The sequence below is a fragment of the Emys orbicularis genome, chromosome 20 (assembly GCF_028017835.1).
Source record: "Emys orbicularis isolate rEmyOrb1 chromosome 20, rEmyOrb1.hap1, whole genome shotgun sequence".
NCBI classification, from domain to species: domain Eukaryota; kingdom Metazoa; phylum Chordata; order Testudines; family Emydidae; genus Emys; species Emys orbicularis.
The window spans coordinates 16973132-16998511 of NC_088702.1; the positions used below are offsets into that span (position 1 = coordinate 16973132).

The 25380-nt window shown below is 47.2% G+C and overlaps 1 protein-coding gene across 1 annotated transcript; it reads left to right on the forward strand.

Moving 5' to 3' along the window:
* Nucleotides 1-2374: 2374 nt before the first annotated feature.
* LOC135892777 (membrane-spanning 4-domains subfamily A member 4A-like) lies at nucleotides 2375-6463 on the forward strand. The gene is made up of 6 exons (XM_065420571.1): nucleotides 2375-2521; nucleotides 4029-4148; nucleotides 4951-5007; nucleotides 5384-5518; nucleotides 5746-5865; nucleotides 6347-6463. Exons 1-6 carry the CDS (start codon nucleotides 2375-2377, stop codon nucleotides 6461-6463), a joined length of 696 nt encoding a protein of 231 aa, XP_065276643.1.
* Nucleotides 6464-25380: the final 18917 nt, after the last annotated feature.

A 25380-nucleotide genomic window follows, 5' to 3' on the forward strand; every position in this document is an offset into this window, starting at 1 on the left:
TGTGTGTGTGTGTGTGTGATGCGCACTTTTTGTCTATACTGGGGATTATGTTTACAGCTATGTTAATGGGAGGGTGAGTTCACACCTGTCAACCTGACCAGGGTTTTAATCCAAATTATAGAGGTTTAACCCAGCTCATACCACACACACACACACACACACATACACACTCAGAGACTCACAACAACAATGGACACAAACACACAGTCACCCTTCCAGCACTGGAATGGGTTACCTAGGGAGGTGGTAGAATCTCCTTCCTTAGAGGTTTTTAAGGCCCGGCTTGACAAAGCCCTGGCTGGGATGATTTAGTTGGTGTTGGTCCTGCTTTGAGCAGGGGGTTGGACTAGATGACCTCCTGAGGTCCCTTCCAATCCTGATATTCTATGATTCTATGATTCCCGCCACACTCACATATACACGCACGTTCACACAAATACACTCAGAGAGAGACAGACATACACAACAGAAACACACATTCACACTGTCTCTCTCACACACAACCTCTCTCACACACACCCACTGAAGCACACTTACAGACACATCAAGCTGGCAACCACAGAGATGCAACATGGACACATGGACAGTCCCACACACACAGTCAGACACACAGAGAGTCACGTGCACATATGGACAGTCCCACCCACAGACAGACACACACAACCACACACATCTTAGTCCATTGTGGAAGCTCAATGGCTCAGAATCTGGGCTCCTTACCGGGGCTCTGGCTCTGGGTATAACCACAGTGTTTTGGGGGATACCTCCCCACACATCCTGTATCACCCCTGGCCTGTGCATCTCTCCTGACTCCCAGGTCCTCTCCCCTTTCTAGACCAGCTCCCCTTCCTGCCATAGCCATCTCCGCTGGGGCCCCCTACTGAGCCCCCTGCAGCACGGCCTACTGGGGGTCTATCTCCTGCCCACTCCGGCTCCAGGTGGGGCTGCTAGTCAGGGCATCTCTCTGGCTCTGTTTTAGCTCCTCTCCGCTCAGTTCTTGAGACCCCTCCGCGGGGGCTTTGCTCTTTACTAGGCAAGAAAAATGGCACAACACTCCATGCTCAGCCAGAACCAAGCTCAGCCCTGCCTCTCACACCCTCTCTATACCCAGCCCAGCGGGTTCTTCACCACCATGGAGGTTTCCAGTGGAACCCAACCTGGGCCATGGGGGAAGTTGGGAGACATACTGGACTCCACAGCGTCCCTTGCTGCTCACTGAAGTGATGCCGATGTGGAAGGGTAGAGCTAGGGTGATGATAACATGACCTGGGCGGAAGTGGAGTGGGTGGGAAATCATCCACCTGAGTTATAAATGGATCATCACCCCATTTCTAATCATCACCTGGCAGAAAAAGAAGACCTTGAATTTTCCCCACACTTTGATTAGATTGAGACTCTTCCCAGACTGCGCCTCACTGAATCCTCCTTCACTGAGAAGCTGTACGGCTCTAGAATTCTGCTGTGATGCTGGTGTGAGCGGTGGGAAACCGGTGTGAGCAGTGGGATACTGGTGTTAGCCAGGGGATATTGGTGTTAGCAGTGGGATATTGGTAATCAAGGTGAGATATTGGTGTGAGAGATGGGAAAATGGTGTGAATGATGGGAAACTGGCATCAGTCATGGGATATTGGTGTTAGCAGTGGGATATTGGTATTTGAGGGGAGATACTGCTGTGAGAGGTGGGAAATTATTGTGAAAGGTGGGATACTGGGGTCAGTCATGGGATATTGGTGTCAGTGGTGGGATACCGAGGTTAGCTGTGGGATACTGGTTTGAGAGCTGTGAAACAGATCTGATATGTGGGACACTGGGGTCAGTGGTGTGAAAGGAGGGACACTGGTGTTAATACAGGTGCCAGTGGTAGGATACTGGTGTTAATACAGGTGTCAGTGGTGGGATACTGGTGGCAGAGAAGTGGGATACTGGTATGAATGGTGAGAAACTGGTGATAGCAGTGGGATCTTGGTGTCAGTGGTGGGATACTGGGGTGAGCAGTGGGAAACTGCTTTTAGAAATGGGATATCAGTGTCAGCCAATTGAACAACTATCCCATCGCTTCACTGCCACGTAGGGGGAAGGGGCAGGTTCATGGGGCACAGACCGTGGAAGCCATGTTTGGCTCAGTAGCGCCCCCTGCTGCAGGTGAAAGTGATGGCGATATTAAAGGGGTGAATTAAGGTGATATTAACATGGGGGTGATTGGGCACCGCAAGGAAAACCCTGACCTGTATCTCCCCCAGATAGGGCAAGAGGTGATGGAGATGAGCTGGGGGCGGGGGTTATCTGTTATCCTGGGGGAGGGGGGTGTCTTTTACCTCCCCAGTGCCCTGCCGGCACAAAGAAAGCCCAGCTGTTATCTCAGCAGGATTCTGCTATGGCCACCACCGTGACAGCCGGCTCAGCCGGCCCCATCACCATCATCAACAGGTTCATCACCCAGCCCCACACGGCCAGTGCTGCCATCCCGGCCAAACCGCAGCCCCTGGAGAAGTTCCACAAGGGGGAGCCGCTGGCCCTCGGGGTGAGTATCCTGCGGACTAAAAGGGATAACTGCTTTCGGGAGGCTTCCCCACCCACCTGGGACAATCAGCCAATGAGAGCTTGTTCTGATGATGTCATGGTTTGAAGGTGGTGTCCCATTGGCCAGATACTGGGGGATGGAATTCCAGAGGACGATTCCCTCCAGTGCTTAGGATACACTGGGTGGGTGTTTACGTGACCCAGCCCTGTCTTCTTGCTGCCCCCATGTTTGCCCGGACGTGAGCGTCGTGCCAGGGAGGAGCCTGGCCCAGTTACCCCAGAAACGCCAGCATGGTTCTTGCAGAGAAGGCAGCCAGCTGGGGCCACCGTAATCCCCTGACAGTGGGCGCCTATTCCTCCTGTACCTGCCAGACCATGGGTCGCTGTCCCTGATCTCAGGCAGTGCTGGTGCGTCCCCCTGACCGTTGCTTTCCAAGCCCAGATCCCCCATGCCAAGCACCTGCATTCAGCCTGTCTGTATTTCAGCATGTCTGACTTCCCTGGTGGGAGCCATGGGCTGGTTCACAGGGACTGTGGCTTCTGCTGGGATTATAATTCCCAAAATTTTGTGATGATAAACCCCATAGAAACATTAAATTTGCCTCCCTCATGTCCCGGATCAGACCCACGGGCCCATCTAGCCTGGTAACCCGTCCACTCCCTGCTGACCCGGATCAGACCCATGGGCACTTCTAGCCCAGTATCCTTCCCAACTCTCCCTGCTGTGTCAGATCTGACCCATGGGCCTACTTACCCCTTCCCTACCATAAACTCATAGTGTGGCCCTTGGGCAACTCCCTCAATCTTGCTCCGTGTCTCAGTTTCCCTACCTGTACAATAGCGATAACAGCACATTTCTGCCTCCCAGGGGAGTGGGGATGGGGAGGATCAATGCATTAAAGACTGAGACTATGAGAGGCTATGACGATGGCAGGGCTGTCCCTAGGGGGGTGCGGGGCCCGGGACATCGGTTCCAAATTTCTAATCTGCCGGGGGGTGCTGCCCCCTGGCCCCACCCAGGCCCCGCTCCCACTCCACCCCTTCCCCCCAAGGCCCTAACCCGCCTCTGCTCCTTCCCAGCCCAGTTCTGCCCCCTCCCACAAGCACGCTGCGCCCTCCGTCCTCTCCCCTCCCTCCCAGCACCTCCTGATGCCGCAAAAAATATCTGATACATGGTAGGCGATAGGCGCAGGTTGGCAGGGCCCACCGGTGGGCAGGAGGCGCTAGGGGAAGGGAGAGGTTCTCGTAAGGGGGGCTCCTCCTCGCCCCCCCCGCCAGCTTGCCGCTCGCCTCCCCATTTGCCTCCTCACCCCGCTTGCCCACCCGCCTCCCGCCTCACCTCCCCGCCTGCGCGGGGCCCCGATTTGCCGTACCCAAGGGATGGCTCTGGATGATGGGCACCAGATAAATACCCAAGACAGAGGGACCTGTTAAGAGCACCAAGGGGAAAGCGACCCCTAGCGAGCTCGGGGTGCAGTGATGAAATTCTTGGCTTTGCTTCCTGGTAGATCACCCAGATCCTAGTTGGAGCCGTGCAGTTTGCTGTCGGGGTGGTGATGGCTATGGTCAGCTCCTATTTGTGGATATGGGTGTTGAGTGTGCACGTCCCGATATGGAGTGGGTTGCTGGTAAGTCTCCACCCCACCCTGCCCTCTGCCATCGGGTCACATGTAGGAGCAGGGAAGGATTGGAGCATGCTCAGTGCAGACAGACCCTTTGGAGAATCTAGCTGCCAAATTCTAACACATCTCCACGGAGCATGTGCAAATGGAAATTTTTCAAATGCTTATAATTTGGCCAAATTTGAGTGGACTTTTTATGGAACAGCAAAAGGCACATCCTTGTCCCTAGGGTGACCTCCCCCGCCACATTTCCAGGCCCTGCTCCAAAGCATGCAGGCACTAGAGCTGCTCAATGAAATGGTTGTAAGAATTATTTTTACCATGGGCAAAACAACATACTTTCCCCAGCCTCATTCTCAGCAATGGCTGAACAATTTGGACTGAAATTTATCCCCCAAATTGAGCCTGCAGCAGGCTGAGAATGGGAAATTTCAACCCTAATAGTTAATGCTTGGCAAAGTTATCAGCACCTGAAAGTAGGGTCTTATAATGGGATGTGTTGGGCAACCTTACCTCTAGGTGGCGCTAGCAGCAGACCCTACAATAGAATACGTGGGGCTCTAATCCCACCAGGCAGTTTGCCAGAACTATACAGACGTGCAGGGTCAGGCTGTGGGTGGATCAGCACAGACGTTGGTTCCCATGTGGCCACCGGCCTTTACCCTATCTCCTGCTGGACTACCTCTCCCAAGCTCACCCTTGTCTAGTATATCCCAGCATGCATAGCACCTATCCACCCCGCTGTGCTCCGTGAGCGTTAGACACAGGCACAGCCCTGCTTCTAACCCTTTCTCTCTTCCCCTCACAGTACATCATCTCGGGGGCCCTCTCAGTGGCGGCTGCAAAGAATCCCAAGATACAACTGGTACGAATTGATGCCTCAGTTTCCTTCCTTCCTATCTATCCCTGTACACCCCCTCTATCTATCTATCCCACACCCCCCTCTATCTATCTATCTTATACCCACAATCACTCGTTCTTTCCAAAGTGGTTGAATTATTTGAACCGTACCTCAATCCAGTTTTGCGATTTAGCCCCTAAATGTTCCGTCTGAGTGAGGGTTTGGCCATTAGGCTGTACTGCTACAGCAATGGAAGTGAACATCATGATCACAATAATGGGATGTCATCGTGTGGGCTCTCCCCACAGCCAGAGTGGGGCTGGGCTCTGTGCCATGTTGTCCGCGTGTGTCCAGCTGGGCTCTCAGCGCACGCCTCTCTCCACCCCCGTCTCCCATCCAGGTGAAAGGCAGCCTGGGAATGAACATCATCAGCTCGGTGCTGGCCGGATGTGCCATGATCCTGTACCTGGTCAACTTGATGGAATCCAGGCATCGGTACGGGTGTAACTGGTACCCGGAGGAATGCATGGCTCATGTGAGTACTTGGTACCGCAGCACAAGGGCAGGGCTGTCAGCGCATCCACCCCTGCTCCCACAGGGACCCACCTGCCTCCCATGGCCACCCCAGGGACTGCCTTACCCAGCTGGCAGGGGCCTTTCCCCTCCGAGGGTGCTGGCTCTGATCCAGCCCCAGGGCAGGGGGTGGGGAATGGGACATGGGGCCTTTGCCCTTTAGGGAATTCAACAGTTTCCCGTTGGCAGAAGGTAACCATGGCCTGCATCATGGTTCTGTTCCTGTTCACCTTCCTGGAATTCGTTGTCTCCATCTCCACTGCGGCCTTTGGGTGCAAAGCCGTCTGCCGGAACAGCTACAGCGAAGTGGTAATGATGCGTCACCATGGGGCCTGTATTAATGACAGGGACGGTGGAGGGGTCTAGTGGCTTACAGGAGGAGTGGTGGGAGCCAGGACACCTGGGTTCAATTTCCATCTTGGGATGGGAGTGGGAATCATAGAAGAGAATCTCAGGGTTGGAAGGGACCTCAGGAGGTCATCTAGTCCAACCCCCTGCTCAAAGCAGGACAAATCCCCAGACAGTTTTTTGTTTTGTTTTTTACCCCAGTTCCCTAAATGGCCCCCTCAAGGATTGAACTCACAACCCTGGGTTTAGCAGGCCAATACTCAAACCACTGAGCTATCCTTCCCCCCTCCCCATCTAGTGGGCTAAAGTAAGTGTGTGGGGGTGGGGGGAGAGATTGGGAGCTAGGACTCCAGGGTTCTATACTGGGAGCACATCACTGGGGTGTTGCTGGGCTGAGAGGCACGCTTGAGTCCTGTCCTGATAGGTTTACCTTTTCCTGCAGTCTGTGGTCATTTACCAGAACATGGTGCCTCCAGGTGATCCAACTACTGCCACCAACCCCCACACTGACGCTGTTGCCTGCACTCCTCCCCCTTACACGGACATCGCCACCCCATGAGCTGCTCCCTAGGGCAGTCACTGCCTGGATCACCAACTCCCTACATACCGTGGAGACCAAAGCAGCAGAATGGGAACTGGTCATAGCTCCTCACTCCCGACACTGAGCCTGCTGACCCCCATGCACTGATCACACTGCCCATGGCGAAAGAGATGCCTGACCCACAGCATCACATAATCGATCTGCCGGTCTCCTGGCCCTTTCCGTTCCACCCCTGTGGATGGGATTTCAGCCCCAGGTCCCACACTCTATAACATGTCCAGGCTGTCTCCAATAAAACCTTTTTCTCTAATCATCCAGCCCTGATTTCCTTCGCTCCTGCATTCAGTGGGATCCCCTGATCCTAAGCCCCAGTCCCAAGTTGTTGGGGGGATTATCTGGACTGTCCCTGATGCCCCCCACTAACAGGGCCAGTGTGCGCTGGGGCCCAGGATGAGGTGCCTGGAGCGTGATGGGGAGCACGGCAGGAGGTTGGGTGGCAGGGGTGACTGTGAGAGCAGCTTTGGTGGGGGCTGTCGGAGAGAGACAGAACATGCAACAGAAAGAGAAAGAAATGACCAGAGCTGGGGATAGAACCCTGGAATCCTGGCTCCCAGCCTCCCTGCTCTAACCCGCTATGGTTCTTCCCCATTCCCCTCCCAGCTCCCCCCACCCTTCAGTGACCTGGGACCTCCCCCGCAAGAGAACTCGGCAGGATGATTCCCAGAGCACCTACAGATTGTGGGACCCCAGTCCCTGAGCCCACCCTCCCCCCAGCTCGCTTGGCCTCATCCGGCTCTGGGGTAGGAGACAGCTGAGCTGGGAGCCCAGCCAGGAGCCACAGGGCCCATTCTCTGAAGCCTCGGAACTTTTCACCCCAATGACCATCACTGATCTTTGACCGTATCCCCAGCCTGGCGCCTCTGGGCCTGCGTCTGTGCTCCAAAATCTGGGAGCCTGCCCTGCCTTCATTTAGCATCAAGCTTTTAGGTTTGGTCTCATTCTCCACAAGGGACTCAATGCTTTGGAATGGGGCGGGGCCTCGGGTGGAGAGGGGGTGGACTACCCGCGGGGAAAAATAAGAGCCAGTGTCTATGGCTCTGGGCTGAGGTGGACATGCACCAGTATGCGATGCATTGAGGCAGCCCATGGAGGGACCTCATGTCCGGTGTCCCAAAGTTGTGTACAAAAAACCACCAGGCAGACTTACCCTGTGTTAAACAACCCTGTACTGGGACGAAAAATGGGATGGGCAGGGGTGGGGTTACAATTGCTAGGAGGGATATGAAGCCGTAGTTAATAGTAAGAGCTGTGAGGTGCTCATTGGTCACTGGAAATTCTCCTGGTTTCCAGCCTAGTGCACCTTCCCCAAAGCTAGAGAGGGTTTTCTGTGGGAGGGCCTGTCTGTTTTGCACTCAGCGGTCTGGGATCTGTGCAGAAAAAAGTCTGAGAGCTGGTTAAGTATTGGGTTTGGGTGCTGGTTCTGTGCACTAAACCCACCTCCTGACTGGGGCTCTCCAGTGCGAAAAGACTGAAGTGGACCATGCCTATGGATTTTTCCCTAGCTCTGTGCAAAGAAGTGTGATCAGGAAGCTGATTATTTTTTAAAAATTGTCATTTTGGGAGGGCTGTATGTCGAAAAACCTGTTAAAAACGGACTCCGAATTTGCATCACAAACCTTGCCAAGGCCTTTGAACCAACATGTTAAATTTCAAGGTAATCTGACTAAGCATCTGGTCTTCAGAGAGGATTGAAAACCTCTGTCTCTCTGCAAAAAAGTACGATAAGCACGTTGAAATTTTTTAAAAGGGTCATTTTGGGGGGTTGTATCTCAGGAACCCCTTTATAAAATGACTCTAGATCTGTAACAAAAACTTCCCCCCAGCCCCTGAATTGGTGTGCCAATTTTCAAGGTGCTCAGACAATGCTCATGGATTTTAGAACAGTTTGGATATCCCCGTCTCTGCTAAAATGTGTCAGAAAGCTGAAATATTAAAAATGGGCTGTTTAGAGGGGCTGTATCTCAGGAACTCCTTCATCTAATGACTCTAAATTTGCATCACAAACTCTGCCATGGACCCTGAACCAGCATATCAAATTTCAAGATAATCTGACTAAGCATGTAGGTTTCAAGAAGGATTAAAAGTCTCTGTCTCGGTGCAAAAAAAGCATGATAAGCAAGTTGAAATATTAAATATGTGTTCTTTTGGGAGGGCTGTGTCTCAGGAACCCCTTTATTAAATTGCCTCAAATTTGCACTGCAAAGTATATCCCAGGCTCTGAATTGGTGTGCCAATTTTCTAGGTGCTTGGACCATGCATATGGATTTTAGAACAGTTTGGATGTCCCCATCCCTGCTAAAATGCCTAAGAAAGTTGACATAAAATAAAGGGTCCTTTTGAGGGGCTGAATCCTGAGCATCCCTTTATCAGAGGACCCCCAATTTGCTCCACAGACTGTGCCCCAGGCTGCCAACCCACACGGCAGCTTTCGAGCTTATCGGCCTGCATGTGGAATTTTTTTGAGCGGTTTTGGCACAAGCCCCGTGAGAAGGAAACGCCCACTTCTGAGCAGCTCGAGCACTCTGCTGCTGCATGGGATCCTCCATCTCCTTCCAGGGTCCTGGTCCAGACTGAGCAGCGGGCCGGGTCAGAGCCCAGGGTGGTTACGGGGAGGAGCCGGGGGGTATTGGCGGGGTTGGAGGAGATGGTTTGTGTGTGTTGCTAGCTATGAACTGTGTGGGTGTGTATGTGAATTGCGTGTGTGGGTTTGTGTGAACTGGGTGTTGATATGAGACGTGTGTGTGTGAACGTGAATTGTCGGGGGGGGTTGTGTGAACTGTGTGTTGATGTGAATTGTGTGTGTTTGGTAGGGTTGCAAACATGGCAATTCTAAAATCAGGGACTGTTTCTTAGCCCCCCTGCCCTCCTCCTTCCGATATTATCATTAATAATAACCAGCAGGACTCACCTACATTCGCCAGGGGTATTTCTTGCTGCTGGGGACATTGGCAGAGACTCTGTCAGTGGGGAGGCTGCAGCCCGGGAGGTCTGACCCCCCTGCCAGGCACAGGCCCTTCCTGCCCCTGGGCCTGGAGCACAGCCCTGTCTGATTTCCCCATGCAGCGCTGAAGGGCCGGGCTGGGCGGGAAGTGCAAAGATGCCCTGGTGAGTACTGGCCCCTGCTGGACAGGGCCCCCACTGACTCCAACCCCCGAGCATGGCTCCGTCCGCTTTCCCCGTGCAGTTGCTGATGGGCAGGGCCAGTGTACGGGGCCGTGTGCCCTGGGGCTGCACTGAAGGCCAGGGTGGTAGCTAGGGTGACCAGACAGCAAGCGTGAAAAATCGGGACGGGGGTAGGGGGTAAGAAAAAGACCCCAAAATCAGGACTGTCCCTAAAATTGGGACATCTGGTTACCCTAGTGGGAGGGGAATGGAGAGATGCTCCCGTGAGTACTGGCCCTGCTGTTGAAATATGGGATAAAAGGCATCCTGCACTGACTGCGTCTGGGACAGGCAATTTTCTATTTAAATAAGATACGTCCTTTGTCATACGGGACTATTGGCAGCCCTAGTTTGTATGAACTGTGCCTATGTTTATAGGAATTTTGTGTTTATATGAATTGTGTGTGTGTGTGTGTGTGTTTATACGAACTGTGTGTAAGTGTGACCTGTATGTTTATGTAAGCAGAGTCAGGATGAGCTCTAACCTGACATCTGGTGGTGAATTGTGGCGAGTTGTGAAAAAGAACTTCAGGGCTGATCTTGTTTGCATAGGCACACCCATGCTGCCCAGCATGAGCCCACAGCCGCCCAAATGGTCACTTTGGCTGCTGTGGGATCCCCGGTTTCTCTGTTATTGAGGCGGGGAGAATAAAGGGTTGTTACCCTGATTATGTGAATCAAGGACAATGAAACTGTTTTATGACAGAGGAACTCACCATCGACTAAGTAGCACTTGCTAGACAAGGGACATGGGTTTCAAAACCCAGTGAATTGAGAGAGGTGGGGGATAGGCATTTGTATTGGATCATATGTGCCCCCTTGAGGGGCTGAGATACCCATTACACTTTTTCCCTTCTGTAAATGGGGGAGTTTGTGGGGGAAACTAAGAGAGGTAGGCAGAGGACTAGACAGGCTAGTGAAGGGAGTGGGTGGTGTTCTGCCAGTGTTCTGGTGCCTGTTGGGGTTTGTTTTGCTGTGGGTGGTGGTGGTTTGGTTTGGTTTGTGTTTCCTGGGCTAACAGGTTTTAGGTGGGAAGGCTGTGACTGATACAGAGGCAGCAGTGGAAGACACAGTGAGGATGACTGGATGTGGAAGCTGCGGCATGTACACGATCCTGGAGGGGTTACCTGAAAAGGGTTTTGTCTGCATGAAGTGCCGCCTGATAGAACTGATGGAAGAAAAGATCCGAAGATTGGAGATGCAGGTGGAAACTCTGGTTGAGTTTAGAAGGGGGTTTGAGCAGATGATGGAGCAAAGACATGAGGAGGCTGAAGGGAAAAGCTCAGACTTGCAGATGGAAGCAGGACCAAAGATTTCTGAGGGGAGACTGCTCGGTGAGGAAAGTGGACAGTGGAAGCATGTGACTAAGAGAACCAGGCAGAGGAAAAGACGGGCTAGTGAAGGAGAAATAGAGCTCAAGAACAGGTTTGCGGAGTTGGAAAATGAAGAAGGGGCACAGCAGGTGGTCGCTGAAGGTGAGAGGGCAAGGAAGAAGAGAAGAGCAGCTGGTCCTATAGGAAGAGAGGAAGAGTCAATGGAGATAACACCAAATATGAGCCCCAGGAGGATACGGGATGGGTTGCGGAGGATTGCAAGGGAGAATAGGAATCGAGAGGACTTGCAGCCAGAGGGAACAGGGGATAGACCAGAGACTCGCACCGTCACCAGGAAAAGGCAGGTCTACGTGATTGGGGACTCCTTACTGAGAAGAATAGACAGACCTGTAACTAGAGCTGATCCAGAGAACAGAAGGCTGTGCTGTCTGCTGAGTGCTAAGATACGGGATGTGGACTTGAGGCTGAAGAGGATCCTAACGGGAGCGGGAAAGAATCTGGTAACAAAATGGAGGAACTAGAGCTACTGGTGCAGGAAGTGAAACCAGATATTATAGGGATAACAGAAACATGGTGGAATAGAAGTCATGACTGGAGTACAGGTATTGAAGGCTATGTGCTGTTTAGGAAAGACAGAAATAAAGGCAAAGGTGGCGGAGTAGCATTGTATATCAATGATGAGGTAGACTGTAAAGAAATAAGTGATGGAATGGATAAGACAGAGTCTGTCTGGGCAAAAATCACATTGGGAAAGAAAGCTACTAGAGCCTCCCCTGGGATAGTGCTTGGGGTGTGCTACAGACTGCCAGGATCTGATCTGGATATGGATAGAGACCTCTTTAATGTTTTTAATGAAGTAAACACTAATGGGAATTGTGTGATCATGGGAGACTTTAACTTCCCAGATATAGACAGGAGGACAAGTGCTAATAATAATAATAGGGCTCAGATTTTCCTGGATGCGATAGCTGATGGATTCCTTCACCAAGTAGTTGAAGAACCAACAAGAGGGGATGCCATTTTAGATTTGGTTTTGGTGAGTAGTGAGGACCTCATAGAAGAAATGGTTGTAGGGGACAACCTTGGTTCGAGTGATTATGAGCTAATTCAGTTCAAACTAGATGGAAGGATAAACAAAAATAGATGTGGGATTTTGATTTCAAAAGGGCTAACTTTAAAGAATTAAGGAAATTAGTTAGGAAAGTGGATTGGACTGAAGAACTTGTGTATCTAAAGGTGGAGGAGGCCTGGAATTACTTCAAGTCAAAGTTGCAGAAACTATCAGAAATCTGCATCCCAAGAAAGGGGAAAAAATTCATAGGCAGGAGTTGTAGACCAAGCTGGTTGAGCAAGCATCTCAGAGAGGTGATTAAGGAAAAGCAGAAAGCCTACAAGGAGTGGAAGATGGGAGGGATTAGCAAGGAAAGTTGAGGTCAGAACATGTAGGGATAAAGTGAGAAAGGCCAAAAGCCATGTAGAGTTGGACCTTGCAAAGGGAATTAAAACCAGTAGTAAAAGGTTCTATAGCCGTATAAATAAGAAGAAAACAAAGAAAGAAGAAGTGGGACCGCTAAACACTGAGGATGGAGTGGAGGTTAAGGATAATCTAGGCATGGCCCAATATCTAAACAAATACCTTGCCTCAGTCTTTAATGAAGCTAATGAGGCTAAGCTTAGGGATAATGGTAGGATGACAAATGGGAATGAGGATATGGAGGTAGATATTACCACATCCGAGGTAGAAGCCAAACTCGAACAGCTTAATGGGACTAAATCAGGGGGCCCAGATAATCTTCATCCAAAAATATTAAAGGAACTGGCACATGGAATTGCAAGCCCATTAGCAAGAATTTTTAATAAATCAGTTGTACCGTATGACTGGAGAACTGCTAACATAGTTCTATTTTTAAGAAAGGAAAAAAAATTGATCCGAGTAACTATAGGCCTGTTAGTTTGATATCTGTAGTATGCAAGGTCTTGTAAAAAATTTTGAAGGAGAAAGTAGTTAGGACATTGAGGTCAATGGTAATTGGGTCAAAATACAACATGGTTTTACAAAAGGTAAATCATGCCAAACCAACCTGATCTCCTTCTTTGAGAAGGTAACAGATCTTTTAGACAAAGGAAACGCAGTGGATCTAATTTATCTCGATTTCATTAAGGCATTTGATACGGTTCCACATGGGGAATTATTAGCTAAATTGGAAAAGATGGGGATCAATATGAAAATTGAAAGGTGGATAAGGAACTGGTTAAAGGGGAGACTACAACGGGTCATAGTGAAAGGTGAACTGTCAGGCTGGAAGGAGGTTACTAGTGGAGTTCCTCAGGGATCGGTTTTGGGACCAAACTTGTTTAATCTTTTTATTACTGACCTTGGCACAAAAAGTGGGAATGTGCTAATAAAGTTTGCGGATGACACAAAGCTGGGAGGTATTGCTAATACAGAGAAGGACCGGGATATCATACAGGAAGATCTGGATGACCTTGTAAACTGGAGTAATAGTAATAGGATGAAATTTAATAGTGAAAAGTGCAATGTCATGCATTTAGGGATTAATAACAAGAATTTTGGTTATAAATTGGGGATGCATCAGTTGGAAGTAACAGAGGAGGAAAAGGACCTCGGAGCATTGGTTGATCACAAGATGACTATGAGCCGCCAATGTGATATGCGGTCTTGGGATGCATCAGGCAAGGTATTTCCAGTAGAGATAAGGAGGTGTTAGTACCATTATACAAGGCACTGGTGAGACCTCATCTGGAATATTGTGTGCAGTTCTGGTCTCCCATGTTTAAGAAGGATGAATTCAAACTGGAACAGGTACAGAGAAGGGCTACTGGGATCATCCGAGGAATGGAAAACCTGTCTTCTGAAAGGAGACTCAAAGAGCTTGGCTTGTTTAGCCTAACCAAAAGAAGGCTGAGGGGAGATATGATTGCTCTCTACAAATATATCAGAGGGATAAATATCAGGGAGGGAGAGGAATTATTTAAGCTTAGTACCAATGTGGACACAAGAACAAATGGATATAAACTGGACATTAGGATGTTTAGACTTGAAATTAGATGAAGGTTTCTAACCATTAGAGAAGTGAAGTTCTGGAACAGCCTTCCAAGGGGAGTAGTGGGATCAAAAGACATATCTGGCTTCAAGACTAAGCTTGATAAGTTTATGGAGGGGATGGTATGATGGGATAGCCTAATTTTGGAAATTAATTGATCTTTGAATATTAGCAGTAAATATGCCCAATGGCCTGTGATGGGACACTAGATAGGGTGGGATCTGAGTTACTACAGAGAATTCTTTCCTGGGTGCTAGCTGGTGAGTCTTGCCCACATGCTCAGGGTTTAGCTGATCGCCATATTTAGGGTCAGGAAGGAATTTTTCTCCAGGATAGATTGGCAGAGGCCCTGGGGGGGTTTCGCCTTCCTCTGCAGCGTGGGGCACGGGTCCCTTGCTGGAGGATTCTCTGCACCTTGAGGTCTTTAAACCATCATTTGAGGACGTCAATAACTCAGACATAGGTTTGGGGTTTGTTACAGGAGTGGGTGGGTGAGATTCTGTGACCTGCATTGTGCAAGAGGTCAGACTAGATGATCATAATGGTCCCTTCTGACCTTAAAGTCTATGAGTCTATGAATATCAGAGCTAATTTTAATTCCATTAGGAGTCTAGTTACAGGCTGCTGAGCTGAATTCACTTTGGGCCAATGGTGCACCAGCACTGGGGCTCCCCTACTACAAGCTGAAATCACTAAAGAGCTAAAATTACTAAGAGCTGAAATCACTGAGAGCTGTGTTAAGTAGTTGTGGGGTGGGGGGGCTGAAGATATATTGTTGAGTGGCTGGCGGAGCGGAGCAGTTCGTGGGACGGCTGGTGGAGCGGCTGGCGGAGTGGAGCAGTTCGCAGGACGGCTGGAGAGGCTCACGGGATGGCTGGTGGAGTGGAGCGGCTGGCGGAGAGGAGCAGTTCACGGGACGGCTGGAGAGGCTCACGGGATGGCTGGTGGAGTGGAGCGGCTGGCGGAGAGGAGCAGTTCACGGGACGGCTGGAGTGGCTCACGGGACGGCTGGTGGAGTGGAGCGGCTGGTGGAGTGGAGCGGCTGGCGGAGTGGATCAGTTCGCGGGACGGCTGGAGCGGCTCACGGGACGGCTGGTGGAGTGGAGCGGCTGGTGGAGTGGAGCGGCTGGCGGAGTGGATCAGTTTGCGGGACGGCTGGAGCGGCTCACGGGACGGCTGGTGGAGTGGAGCGGCTGGTGGAGTGGAGCAGTTCGCGGGACGGCTGGAGTGGCTCATGGGACAGCTGGTGGTCCGGAGCGGCTCGTGGTGAAGGCTGCAGCAGAACTCCACGGAGAGGCGGGGCAGTCGGCCTCGGACCACGTAAGGTGCCCCTTAATACCCCTGCCCCCTCCCCATTTCCACCCAGGCTGGGAGGTAAAACTCTGCAGGTAAACTTTTGAACTCTATGGCTGCACTGACCAGGGACAGACTTTTGGGTTGTTGGACTTTTGGGACTTTGGGTGATTTTTTGGGTTGCTGGACTTAAGACCCTGAGGGGAAAAAGACACTGCCAAACTTACTTGGGGGTGGGACTTTTGCTCTTGGTTTGTGTTATAATTCCTGTTTGTGGTGTTTCCCCACATAATGCCGCATTGTTTCCCTCCTTTATTAAACGGATTTTGCTACACTCAAACTCCGTGCTTGCGAGAGGGGAAGTATTGCCTCTTAGAGGCTCCCGAGGGGTGGTATGTAATTGTCCCAGGTCACTGGGTGGGGGCTCAAGCCGGTTTTGCATTGTGTTATTGAAACGCAACCCCTAGATACTGAACCTGGCCAACTCAGATGGGCAGAAGGGTTACATTTATATGAACTGTGTGTGTGTTATGTGAATTGTATGTGTGTTAATATGAACGCTGTGTGTGTGGATTTTGTATATTTACGAGATCTGTGTGTGTGTGTCCTATGCGTGTGTTTATGTGAATGATGTGTGTTTATAAGAACTGTGTGTGTGTGCGGATCTGAATTGTGTTTCTATGAACTGTGTCTGTTTCTCTGTATACTTGTGTGGTGGTGTGAACAGTGTGTTTGAGTATCAAGGTCGGGGTGTCTCTCTGGACAGAAATTCACTTTCACTCTCTCTCCTTTTTTTCATTTTCTTCTTCTCTTCCTTGTTTTCCTGAAATTCTGTCTTTCTTGCACAGACAGTGTTAGGCAGGGATTTCCCTACACCCCCTGGGGGGGAGGGTGTACGCCCCCCCTGAATTTCCCCAACACTGCCCCCACCAGTTTTGTGAACTAGTTACATGCAGTGTTGCCAATTTACTGATTGCAAATTTGAATTGAAATTGAAACATTAATACACATTTTAAAAGCATATACAGTGTATGATAAAATACGTGTATCTGAAAAAATATAATAGATTTGAAAAGTATGAACATAGACTAGCTTCCTTATACAGCTGTTGTTTTTTATGACAATGTCAGGGCATTCATTCCGGTGATGTTGGCCAACCTAATAATTTCAAATGATGATCTGTAAGCAAAGTCTAAATGAGCTCTCCCTGACAGCTAGTGATGAGCTGGGGGTTGGGGGGGAAAGGCTTCAGGACCAGATTGTATTTACATTCACACCTAATCTAGCTAGGTATCCAGCAAACAGAGCTGTGTTGCTCAAGTGTTAGATTTTGGCTGGGGTTGGGTTATAAATCACTTGAATGCGGGCGGGTGGGGGGAATGAAATGTTGTTATTCGTATTGTATGAGTAAAGGGCAGTAGAACTGTACGTAGCCTGTGCTGATTGAGGGCATCAGGAGAGAGGGTGGGAACGGGTGTTTTGCTTGAGGGTCTGCCTGAGTCACAAGTACTATTTGACCTGCCCCTCTCCACTGTTTAAAGACAGAGCTGATTAGGCCCCATAGATAGTCTTTTGTTCTGTTAAGTGACCACTGCAGCTGAACTCACTGATAATCAGGTCTAAGTGCTTAGTCCTGCTGTGGGGACTGTGTTTCTTTGGAAGAGACGGCCCAGACTGCACTAGCAGCGAGGTTCCCCCAGTGAGAGCGCAGCTGAAATCACTGAGAGCTGGGTGGAACCTCAAGAGACCAACTCACAGAGGTCACAGTGGCAGCAGAAGGTGACGGTGCAGGGCCATTGGCAACAGAGCGATGGAGTGAACGGTGGCACAATGAATAGCAGTGGCCAGAGTGAACAGTGAGCTGGAGGAACGAGCAAGGTGCCTTCTTGCCCCCCACCTGAGAGGTGAACTCACGTGAAAGCACCTCTGAACTCTGAGTCTCCACTGATGAAGGACAACACCGGTGAGTGGGGTGCGGTGGAGGGAAAAGTGAGGGGCACATTAAATAAACATTTGTTTGTTGGACTATATTTTGGTGACTTTGCTCCAGAATGCTAGATTTGTGACTGGGAATGGAAACGTATATAAATATGTTTCCTAGTAGGCCAAGATTTTTAAAATGCATTATTTGCCAAGGTTGTTATCGCACATTGTTGCTATCTTGAGGGGTCATTATGTTGGGGAGTTTCTGTACTAAACATTTTTGTTATTATAATTAATTTTTACATAAGAATGGCCATACTGGGTCAGACCAATGGTCCATATAGCCCAGTATCCTGTCTTCCGACAGTGGTCAAGGCCAGGTGCTTCAGAGGGAATGAACAGAACAGGGAATCATCAAGTGATCCATTCCCAGCCTCTGGCAAACAGGTTAGGAACACTCAGAGCATGGTGTTGCATCCCTCCCCATCCTGGCTAATAGCCACTGATGGATCTATTCTCCAGGAATTTATCTAGTTCTCTTTTTAATCCTGTTATAGGTTTGGTCTTCACAGCATCCCCTGGCAAAGAGTTCCACGGGTTGACTTTATGTTGTGTGAAGAAGTACTTCCTTTGGTTTGTTTTTTTAAACCTGTTGCCTATTAATTTCATTGGGTGACTGCTAGTTCTTGTGTTATGTGAAGGATTAAATAACATTTCCTTATTCACTTTCTTCACACCAGTCAAGATTTCATAGACCTCTATCATATCCCCCCTTAGTTGTCTCTTTTCTAAGCTGAAAATTCCCAGTCATTTTAATCTCCTCCTGTTTCAGACCCCTAATCATTTTAGTTGCCCATCTCTGTACCTTTTCCAATTCCAATACATCTTTTTTGGGATGGGGTGACCAGATCTGCATGCAGTATTCAAGGTATGCACGTACCATGGATTTATATAGAGGCAATATGATATTTTCTGTCTTATTATCTGTCCCTTTCTTAACGATGCCCAACATTCTGTTAGCTTTTTTGACTGCTGCTGCACATTGAGTGGATGTTTTCAGAGAACCATCCACAATGACTCCAACATCTCTTTCTTGAGTGTTAACAGCTAATTTAGACCCCATCATTTTGTATGTATAGTTGAGATTATCTTTTCCAATGTGCATTACTTTGCATTTAACAACACTGAATTTCATCTGCCATTTTGTTGCCCAGTCACCCTTTGTAACTCTTTGCAGTCTGCTTTGGCCTTAACTATCTTGAATAGTTTTGTATCATCTGAAAATGTTGCTACCTCACTGTTTACCCATTTTTCCAGATCATTTATGAATATGTTGAACAGTAATGTCCCAGTACCGACCCCTCAGGGATACCACTATTTACCTCTCTCCATTCTGAAAACTGATCATTTATTCCTACCCTTTGTTTCCCATCTTTTAACCAGTTACTGATCCATGAGAGGACTTCCCTCTTATCCCATGATGGCTTACTTTTCAAAAGTCAATTAAAATTAAATAATTTTTTTTAAATTTATATTTGTTTTGGAAATCTAGAACTGTTATGTGTTTTGGTGTAATTTGCATTATCCTTATGTTAAATTTGCATTATCCTAACAAAACATTTAATTTATTCATATCTCTTTTATATGTTGCAGGTCAAAGTGAAAATGAAAAGACAAAAAACAATGCAACAATTTTTCAACTCAAAGGCCTCAAAAACTAACCAAGGTGAAGAACACATCAAGAACCAAGACTATATCAACTTGTCATCTGAAGGTTCAAGTGGTGTATCTACATCCGACTAGCCCGAAGCACAAATACAGCAACCTACTGAAGAAACAGTGTCTCCCAAACCTGAAGGCAGTTCCCAATGTTTGTTGGTCAATGTGTTCCCATTTATTGAAGTTACAAAAGATGGCTACTGGTGCACCTCTTGCAAAATAGCTTGCGAAGAAGGGAAGCTTCCCAATGATATAATTGGTAAAAGTGGAGGAGCTTGGTTTGTCAGACCGATCAGCAAAGCCAATGCTGACAAACTACGTGAAAAGGCAGCAAAACACCAGGCCTCTGGAGTGCATCAACATGCAGAAAGCCTTATAAGCCCACTTTCAAAGCCAATTTTAGAAGTACTTAATGAGGCTGTTAAGAATGCTGGAGACACAACACAGTTCATGACTGTGGCATCATACTTTCTATTTAAGAAGAGATACCACACACTACAAACTGGAGGCCAATGTTAAGTGCATTGTCACTTGTTCATCCTGAAGTTGAACACTGGTTCCGAACAAGACCAGCAAATGCTCACTATCTTTCTGCAAGAAACTCAACTGACTAGCTAGAAGCATGCGGTGTAACGGTGAAAGACTCAACAGTTGAAAAAGTGAAGAACTCTCTCATCACATTCAAAAAATGTGCATACATGTCTGATGAATGCACCAATGCAAATGGGCATCCAGTATTAAGTCATTGTGTCAGGGGTAGGCCAGTAGATGCATTTCTAGATGTTCAAGTTATAGAAGACACATCGGCTGCATCTGTGACAACCCACATCTTAGAAGAGTTAAATGCTTGTCAATTGGACCCCAAACAGATGGCTGCTTTTGCATTTGATGGAGCTACAAACTTCTCTGGAAGACATAGTGGAGTCAAAGCTTTGCTCAGAGAAAAGTGTAACCCTAATCTCTCCTATAGACACTGCAGAGGCCATCTACTCCAACTAACGCTAGTATGAGCTGCAGACTCTTCAAAAGACATTTAAAAAGCTATAAATTTAATGTCTTCATTATATTCTTTTTTCAGCAAGAGTCCAATAAGACTGAATATCTTGGAAAATATAGAAGATACACTGGGACTGAAGTTCAAATTAGTCCAACCTGGGAAAACCCGTTGGCTTTCTCATGAGCGATCCTTAGCTGTTGTCTTAAAATTACTCCAGCCGTTATTACTGGCTTTGGAAAGTATCTACCAAGATGGGATGGATCTAAGTAGTGAGGCTGGTGGATTACTTTTGCTACTACGTTCAGAGAAGACTATTGCTATTCTCTCTCTTGTAAGTCTACTGTTGAAACCTCTTGGAACATTAAACAATGCCATCCAGGCATCTGCTACAACAGTAGTAGATCTTTGTCCAGCAATAGAAGCTACATTTGGATCAATCAGAGAGCGATCCATTGAAAAAGTATTGGAAGAAGCAAAGACTTCAGTCCAGAAGTTGACTAATGAAGGCATTTATATTGAATCCTTAAGTGAAGAGGACAAGCAGTGTTTGTTAAGACAAATGAAAAAGTACACAGACTTGATTCTTAAAAATCTACAACAGCGATTTCTAGATTCTACTCAACCTCTACGTAGCTTTTACAGATCCCTGTCCTATAAAACACCGAGAGTTGAGTGGAGTGAGGCACTGCCGGCAATGGGGCTGCCATGTGATTGAACACAGAGTGGAATATCATCCGACAAATGAATGAAGATTTGACTTCAACTTCTTTTTTATCACTAGGGGCTTGACCCGATCTTTGTGCTTTGTTTCCTGGGATGAAAGAAGTAGGAATTCATCTCTTGCTACTCCCAGTCACAACAGCTACAGTTGAGCGTTCTTTTTCATCATTAAATAGAATTTTGTGTTCTGAAAGAAGTCACCTTCTGCCTGATCATGTGAATGAACTAGTGAGCATATCAATTGAAGGAATAGAAGTACCGGACACATGAGAAGCCACCAAAGATGAACGCATTGCATTCAAGAACTTCATTAACAGAGTTGTGCAAAATTATAACAAGAAACCAAGAAGGATGTAGATGTCGTGCTTCATAAAAGGCTTGAGTAACCAATTTTAATTTGTGTGATGATTTAAAAACATGAGTTAAAGCTAATAAAATGGTCATGAAACATTTTCAGTTTTTACTATGGTGCCATACAGCCCATCTTCACTCTCATGGTCTCATCCCTCATCGGCCCTGACCCCCCCACCCCCAAATTCGAACACCACCCCTAATTTCAATTCCTGGGGAAAACACTGGTGTTAGGAATCAGAGTGTGGATCATGTTGTTGTACTGAAAGTACTGCACAGGATCTTTTCAGGGAGGATAAGGCAAAGTGCCACATTTATTGGCAATACATGTATCAATCAACACTGTATCATATGCAAATGATATAACTTAGAGAATTTTTTCACTTGACCAGAGCTCAAAGAGCCGGGAAGCTCATGCACTTGCACACACATACAAGCACACTCTGTCTTGTTGTTGTTACCAACTAGTTGCTCCCCTTAACTTCACTGGCCAGGTGAGTTAGATGGGGGAGGGGTGGAGCCGGGCTTCTGTCGATCCGGATTGATGCTGCCATGTTGACAAGATGAAACCCAGGATCCTCTGCAAGACACCTCACATTTATAGCAGCTTCCCTCTCATGCAAATCTATACCAGATGCAAAATCTGTGTCTGTGTCCCTTGGTCCTTTGTGGCACCTCCTTCTGGGTGTTGTTTTAATGTGGCCACATTTATTTTCAAAGAGGGTGTTTTCAAAAGAAGGTGCTCGCTTCTAACTCCCAAGGCTGTCAATATGTCTGATCTTCTTTAATGAGCCCACTTGACAAGTTTTATTGTTCTTGGGTCTGGCTTCCATCCCCTTTCCAACTGTTGCAGGTGTCTGGAGGTGCTTGCCTTCCACGCCTTATCCATTCACACCTCATTCATTCAACAGGGCAATTGATTAAAAGGGGGGGAGATCTTATTCTACTCCTAGCGAAAAGACATTTTTCTTCTACCTTAACTTACCTTAGGGGCTATAACATTATACCAAGGCTCAAAACAAAGTTTCTATATAAGGATTTGATACAAAGTTCCCATATCAAAGGACTGGACACAAAATTGCATGAAAACAGAGGTCACACATGCATAGACCCAATACAAGGTTATATGAAGAGGCATAATACAAAGTCATATGAAAGTTACGCGAAGATGCTTAATGCAGAGATTTATCTACATTGTCCCCCTTTTGACCTCTCAAGAACAGTTCTTGAGTGGTCACCATTTAAATCTTCTGTATCTGTTTTAAAGCTATGTATTGGGTCATGATTTCAGCCTGTGGTTTCAATTTAGAATACATCTGTTTTATCCAGCAGCACATGCAGAGCATTAGAACCCACATAACAGTCAGGATTACTACTAGCACAATGATGGGATGAAAAACTATACTTAGAACTGCTGACCAGGTGGGTGACCAACCCGTAAACACATCATACCAGTGGTAAATACTTAATTGCCTTGCCTGGTCAGCCACCCTAAGTATTTCTTCTCCCTCATGGAGGATAGCCAAACTTCTGGTTTGGATTTTCTCTCGAGTAGCTTTTGTTAATTTACTAATTTGTTTGTTATTGTACAGCCACCCATATAGGCCTGTCCAATTAATGCCCAGGGAGAAATCAGGGTCAAGGTCCACCAGATCCAAGGATTCCATATCCATTTCTTTTTCCTTGTGCATTGGGAAATAGAATACTAGTTTAGGGGTATGTAGTATGGAGACATTAAACATACATTTTTGGACTGAGGGATCTGAATTACATTTGTTTTGCCATATTACAGATTCCAAACCCACAACACAGACACAATTCTTTCCATTAAAATATACCTTGGTGGTGGAATTATCCATTTCGTCCCAGAAACATGTAGCTAGTTCCCTGTTTTGGAAGGAGCATGGTTCCTCCAAGACAGGGAGTGTGGGGCACACCCACTGTTGTGGGGACCACTCCTCACACCCTCTATGGTCTATTATATCCCTGTGACGTTGTGCAGTCTATATGGTTTTATAAAAACATGATAAAGTGAATATAATGTAACTGGAATTTGCTTCATGCAAAAGGTCTCTTGTAAGGTATCATTACAAAGCTTATAATCTACTGAGTGTGATCATCCTATTTGTATAAATGTATCACTCTTGTATCTAAAACTAGAAATATGAAATATAACTCTGAGGGCCTATTGTAATTATGCAAAGTGTGGGCCATTAATGATGGTTTGGAATCTTGATGACTCCCATTGTCTGCAGATGGCTGGGTTTACCTGTGAGTCTTCCTGTATATGTGTGTGCTGGCAAGTGGGCAATGAAGTCTTGCAGTGACATGTGATCATGTCACCTGAACTGGATTCATCTTTAACCTGGTGCTTTTCCAGTGAGGGGGGGTGGAAACCCAGAGGGACAAAGGGTTCCCGCCTTATGCAAAAGATATATAAAGGGGTGGAAGAGAACAGAGGAGGGGAGGAGCCATCATGAAGAAACCCCTAGCTATCACCTGAGCTGGAACAAGAGCTGTACCAGGGGAAAGAATTGTGCCCAGGCCTGGAAGGTGTCCAGTCTGAGAAAAAACGTACTGAAGCATCTCTGAGGGTGAGATTATCTGTATTCAGTTTGATTAGACATAGATTTGCACATTTTATTTTATTTTGCTTGGTGACTTACTTTGTTCTGTCTGTTACTACTTGGAACCACTTAAATCCTACTTTCTGTATTTAATAAAATCACTTTTCCTACTTAGTAATTAACTTAGAGTATGTATTAATACCTGGGGGAGCAAATAACTGTGCATATCTCTCTATCAGTGTTAAAGAGGGCGAGCAATTTATGAGTTTACTCTGCATAAGCTTTATACAGGGTAAAACAGATTCATTCGGGTTTAGACCCCATTGGGAGTTGGGCATCTGAGTGCTAAAGACAAGCACACTTCTGTGAGCTGTTTTCAGGTAAACTGCAGCTTTGGGGCAAGTAATTCAGACCTTGGGTCTGTGTTGGAGTAAAATGAATCCGTTTTTACCCTGTATAAAGCTTATGCAGAGTAAACCCATAAATTGCTCGCCCTCTATAACACTGAAAGAGAGATATGCACAGTTATTTGCTCCCCCAGGTATTAATACATACTCTGAGTTAATTACTAAGTAGAAAAAATGATTTTATTAAATACAGAAAGTAGGATTTAAGTGGTTCCAAGTAGTAACAGACAGAACAAAGTAAGTCACCAAACAAAATAAAATAAAATGCGCAAATCTATGTCTAATCAAATTGAATACAGATAATCTCACCCTCAGAGATGCTTCAGTAAGTTTTTCTCAGACTGGACACCTTCCAGGCCTGGGCACAATTCTTTCCCCTGGTACAGCTCTTGTTCCAGCTCAGGTGATAGCTAGGGGTTTCTTCATGATGGCTCCTCCCCTCCTCTGTTCTCTTCCACCCCTTTATATATCTTTTGCATAAGGCGGGAACCCTTTGTCCCTCTGGGTTTCCACCCCCCCTCACTGGAAAAGCACCAGGTTAAAGATGGATTCCAGTTCAGGTGACATGATCACATGTCACTGCAAGACTTCATTGCCCACTTGCCAGCACACACATATACAGGAAGACTCACAGGTAAACCCAGCCATCTGCAAACAATGGGAGTCATCAAGATTCCAAACCATTAATGGCCCACACTTTGCATAATTACAATAGGCCCTCTGAGTTATATTTCATATTTCTAGTTTCAGATACAAGAGTGATAGAGTTATACAAATAGGATGATCTCACTCAGTAGATTATAAGCTTTGTAATGAGACCATACAAGAGACCTTTTGCATGAAGCAAATTCCAGTTACATTATATTCACTTATCATGTTTTTATAAAACCATATAGACTGCACAACGTCACAATCCCTTTTAACATTCATGTATGTTCCAGCTAGCTGGAGAACCCAAATATGTTGTCCTTGGATTACTGGCAGTGCTGAAAATGGCCAAATACCCATAGTTTTCTGTACATCCCGGGCTCTTAGCACTTGGACAGAAATACTTCCGCTCAGTTGTTGTACATTAAGGTAAGAATGTAATGGTTTGTACCATACAGCAATCATAGAATATCAGGGTTTGAAGGGACCTCAGGAGGTCATCTAGTCCAACCCCCTGCTCAAAGCAGGACCAATCCCCTGACAGATTTTTGTCCCAGATCCCTTAATGGCCCCCTTAAGGATTGAACTCACAACCCCGGGTTTAACAGGCCAATGCTCAAACCACTGAGCTATCCCAAAGTAAATAGATTGCTTTGATGTTGTGTCAATAAAGGGGCTAGGACCATCAT

What these genes read in the sequence shown, in the direction of transcription:
- LOC135892777 (XM_065420571.1), top strand. Translation starts at nt 2,375, where the DNA reads ATGGCCACCACCGTGACAGCCGGCTCAGCCGGCCCCATCACCATCATC. An exon ending in CGATATGGAGTGGGTTGCTG is followed by an intron (nt 4,149 to 4,950) that starts GTAAGTCTCCAC and finishes TTCCCCTCACAG; the next exon opens with TACATCATCTCGGGGGCCCT. An exon ending in AGAATCCCAAGATACAACTG is followed by an intron (nt 5,008 to 5,383) that starts GTACGAATTGAT and finishes TCTCCCATCCAG; the next exon opens with GTGAAAGGCAGCCTGGGAAT.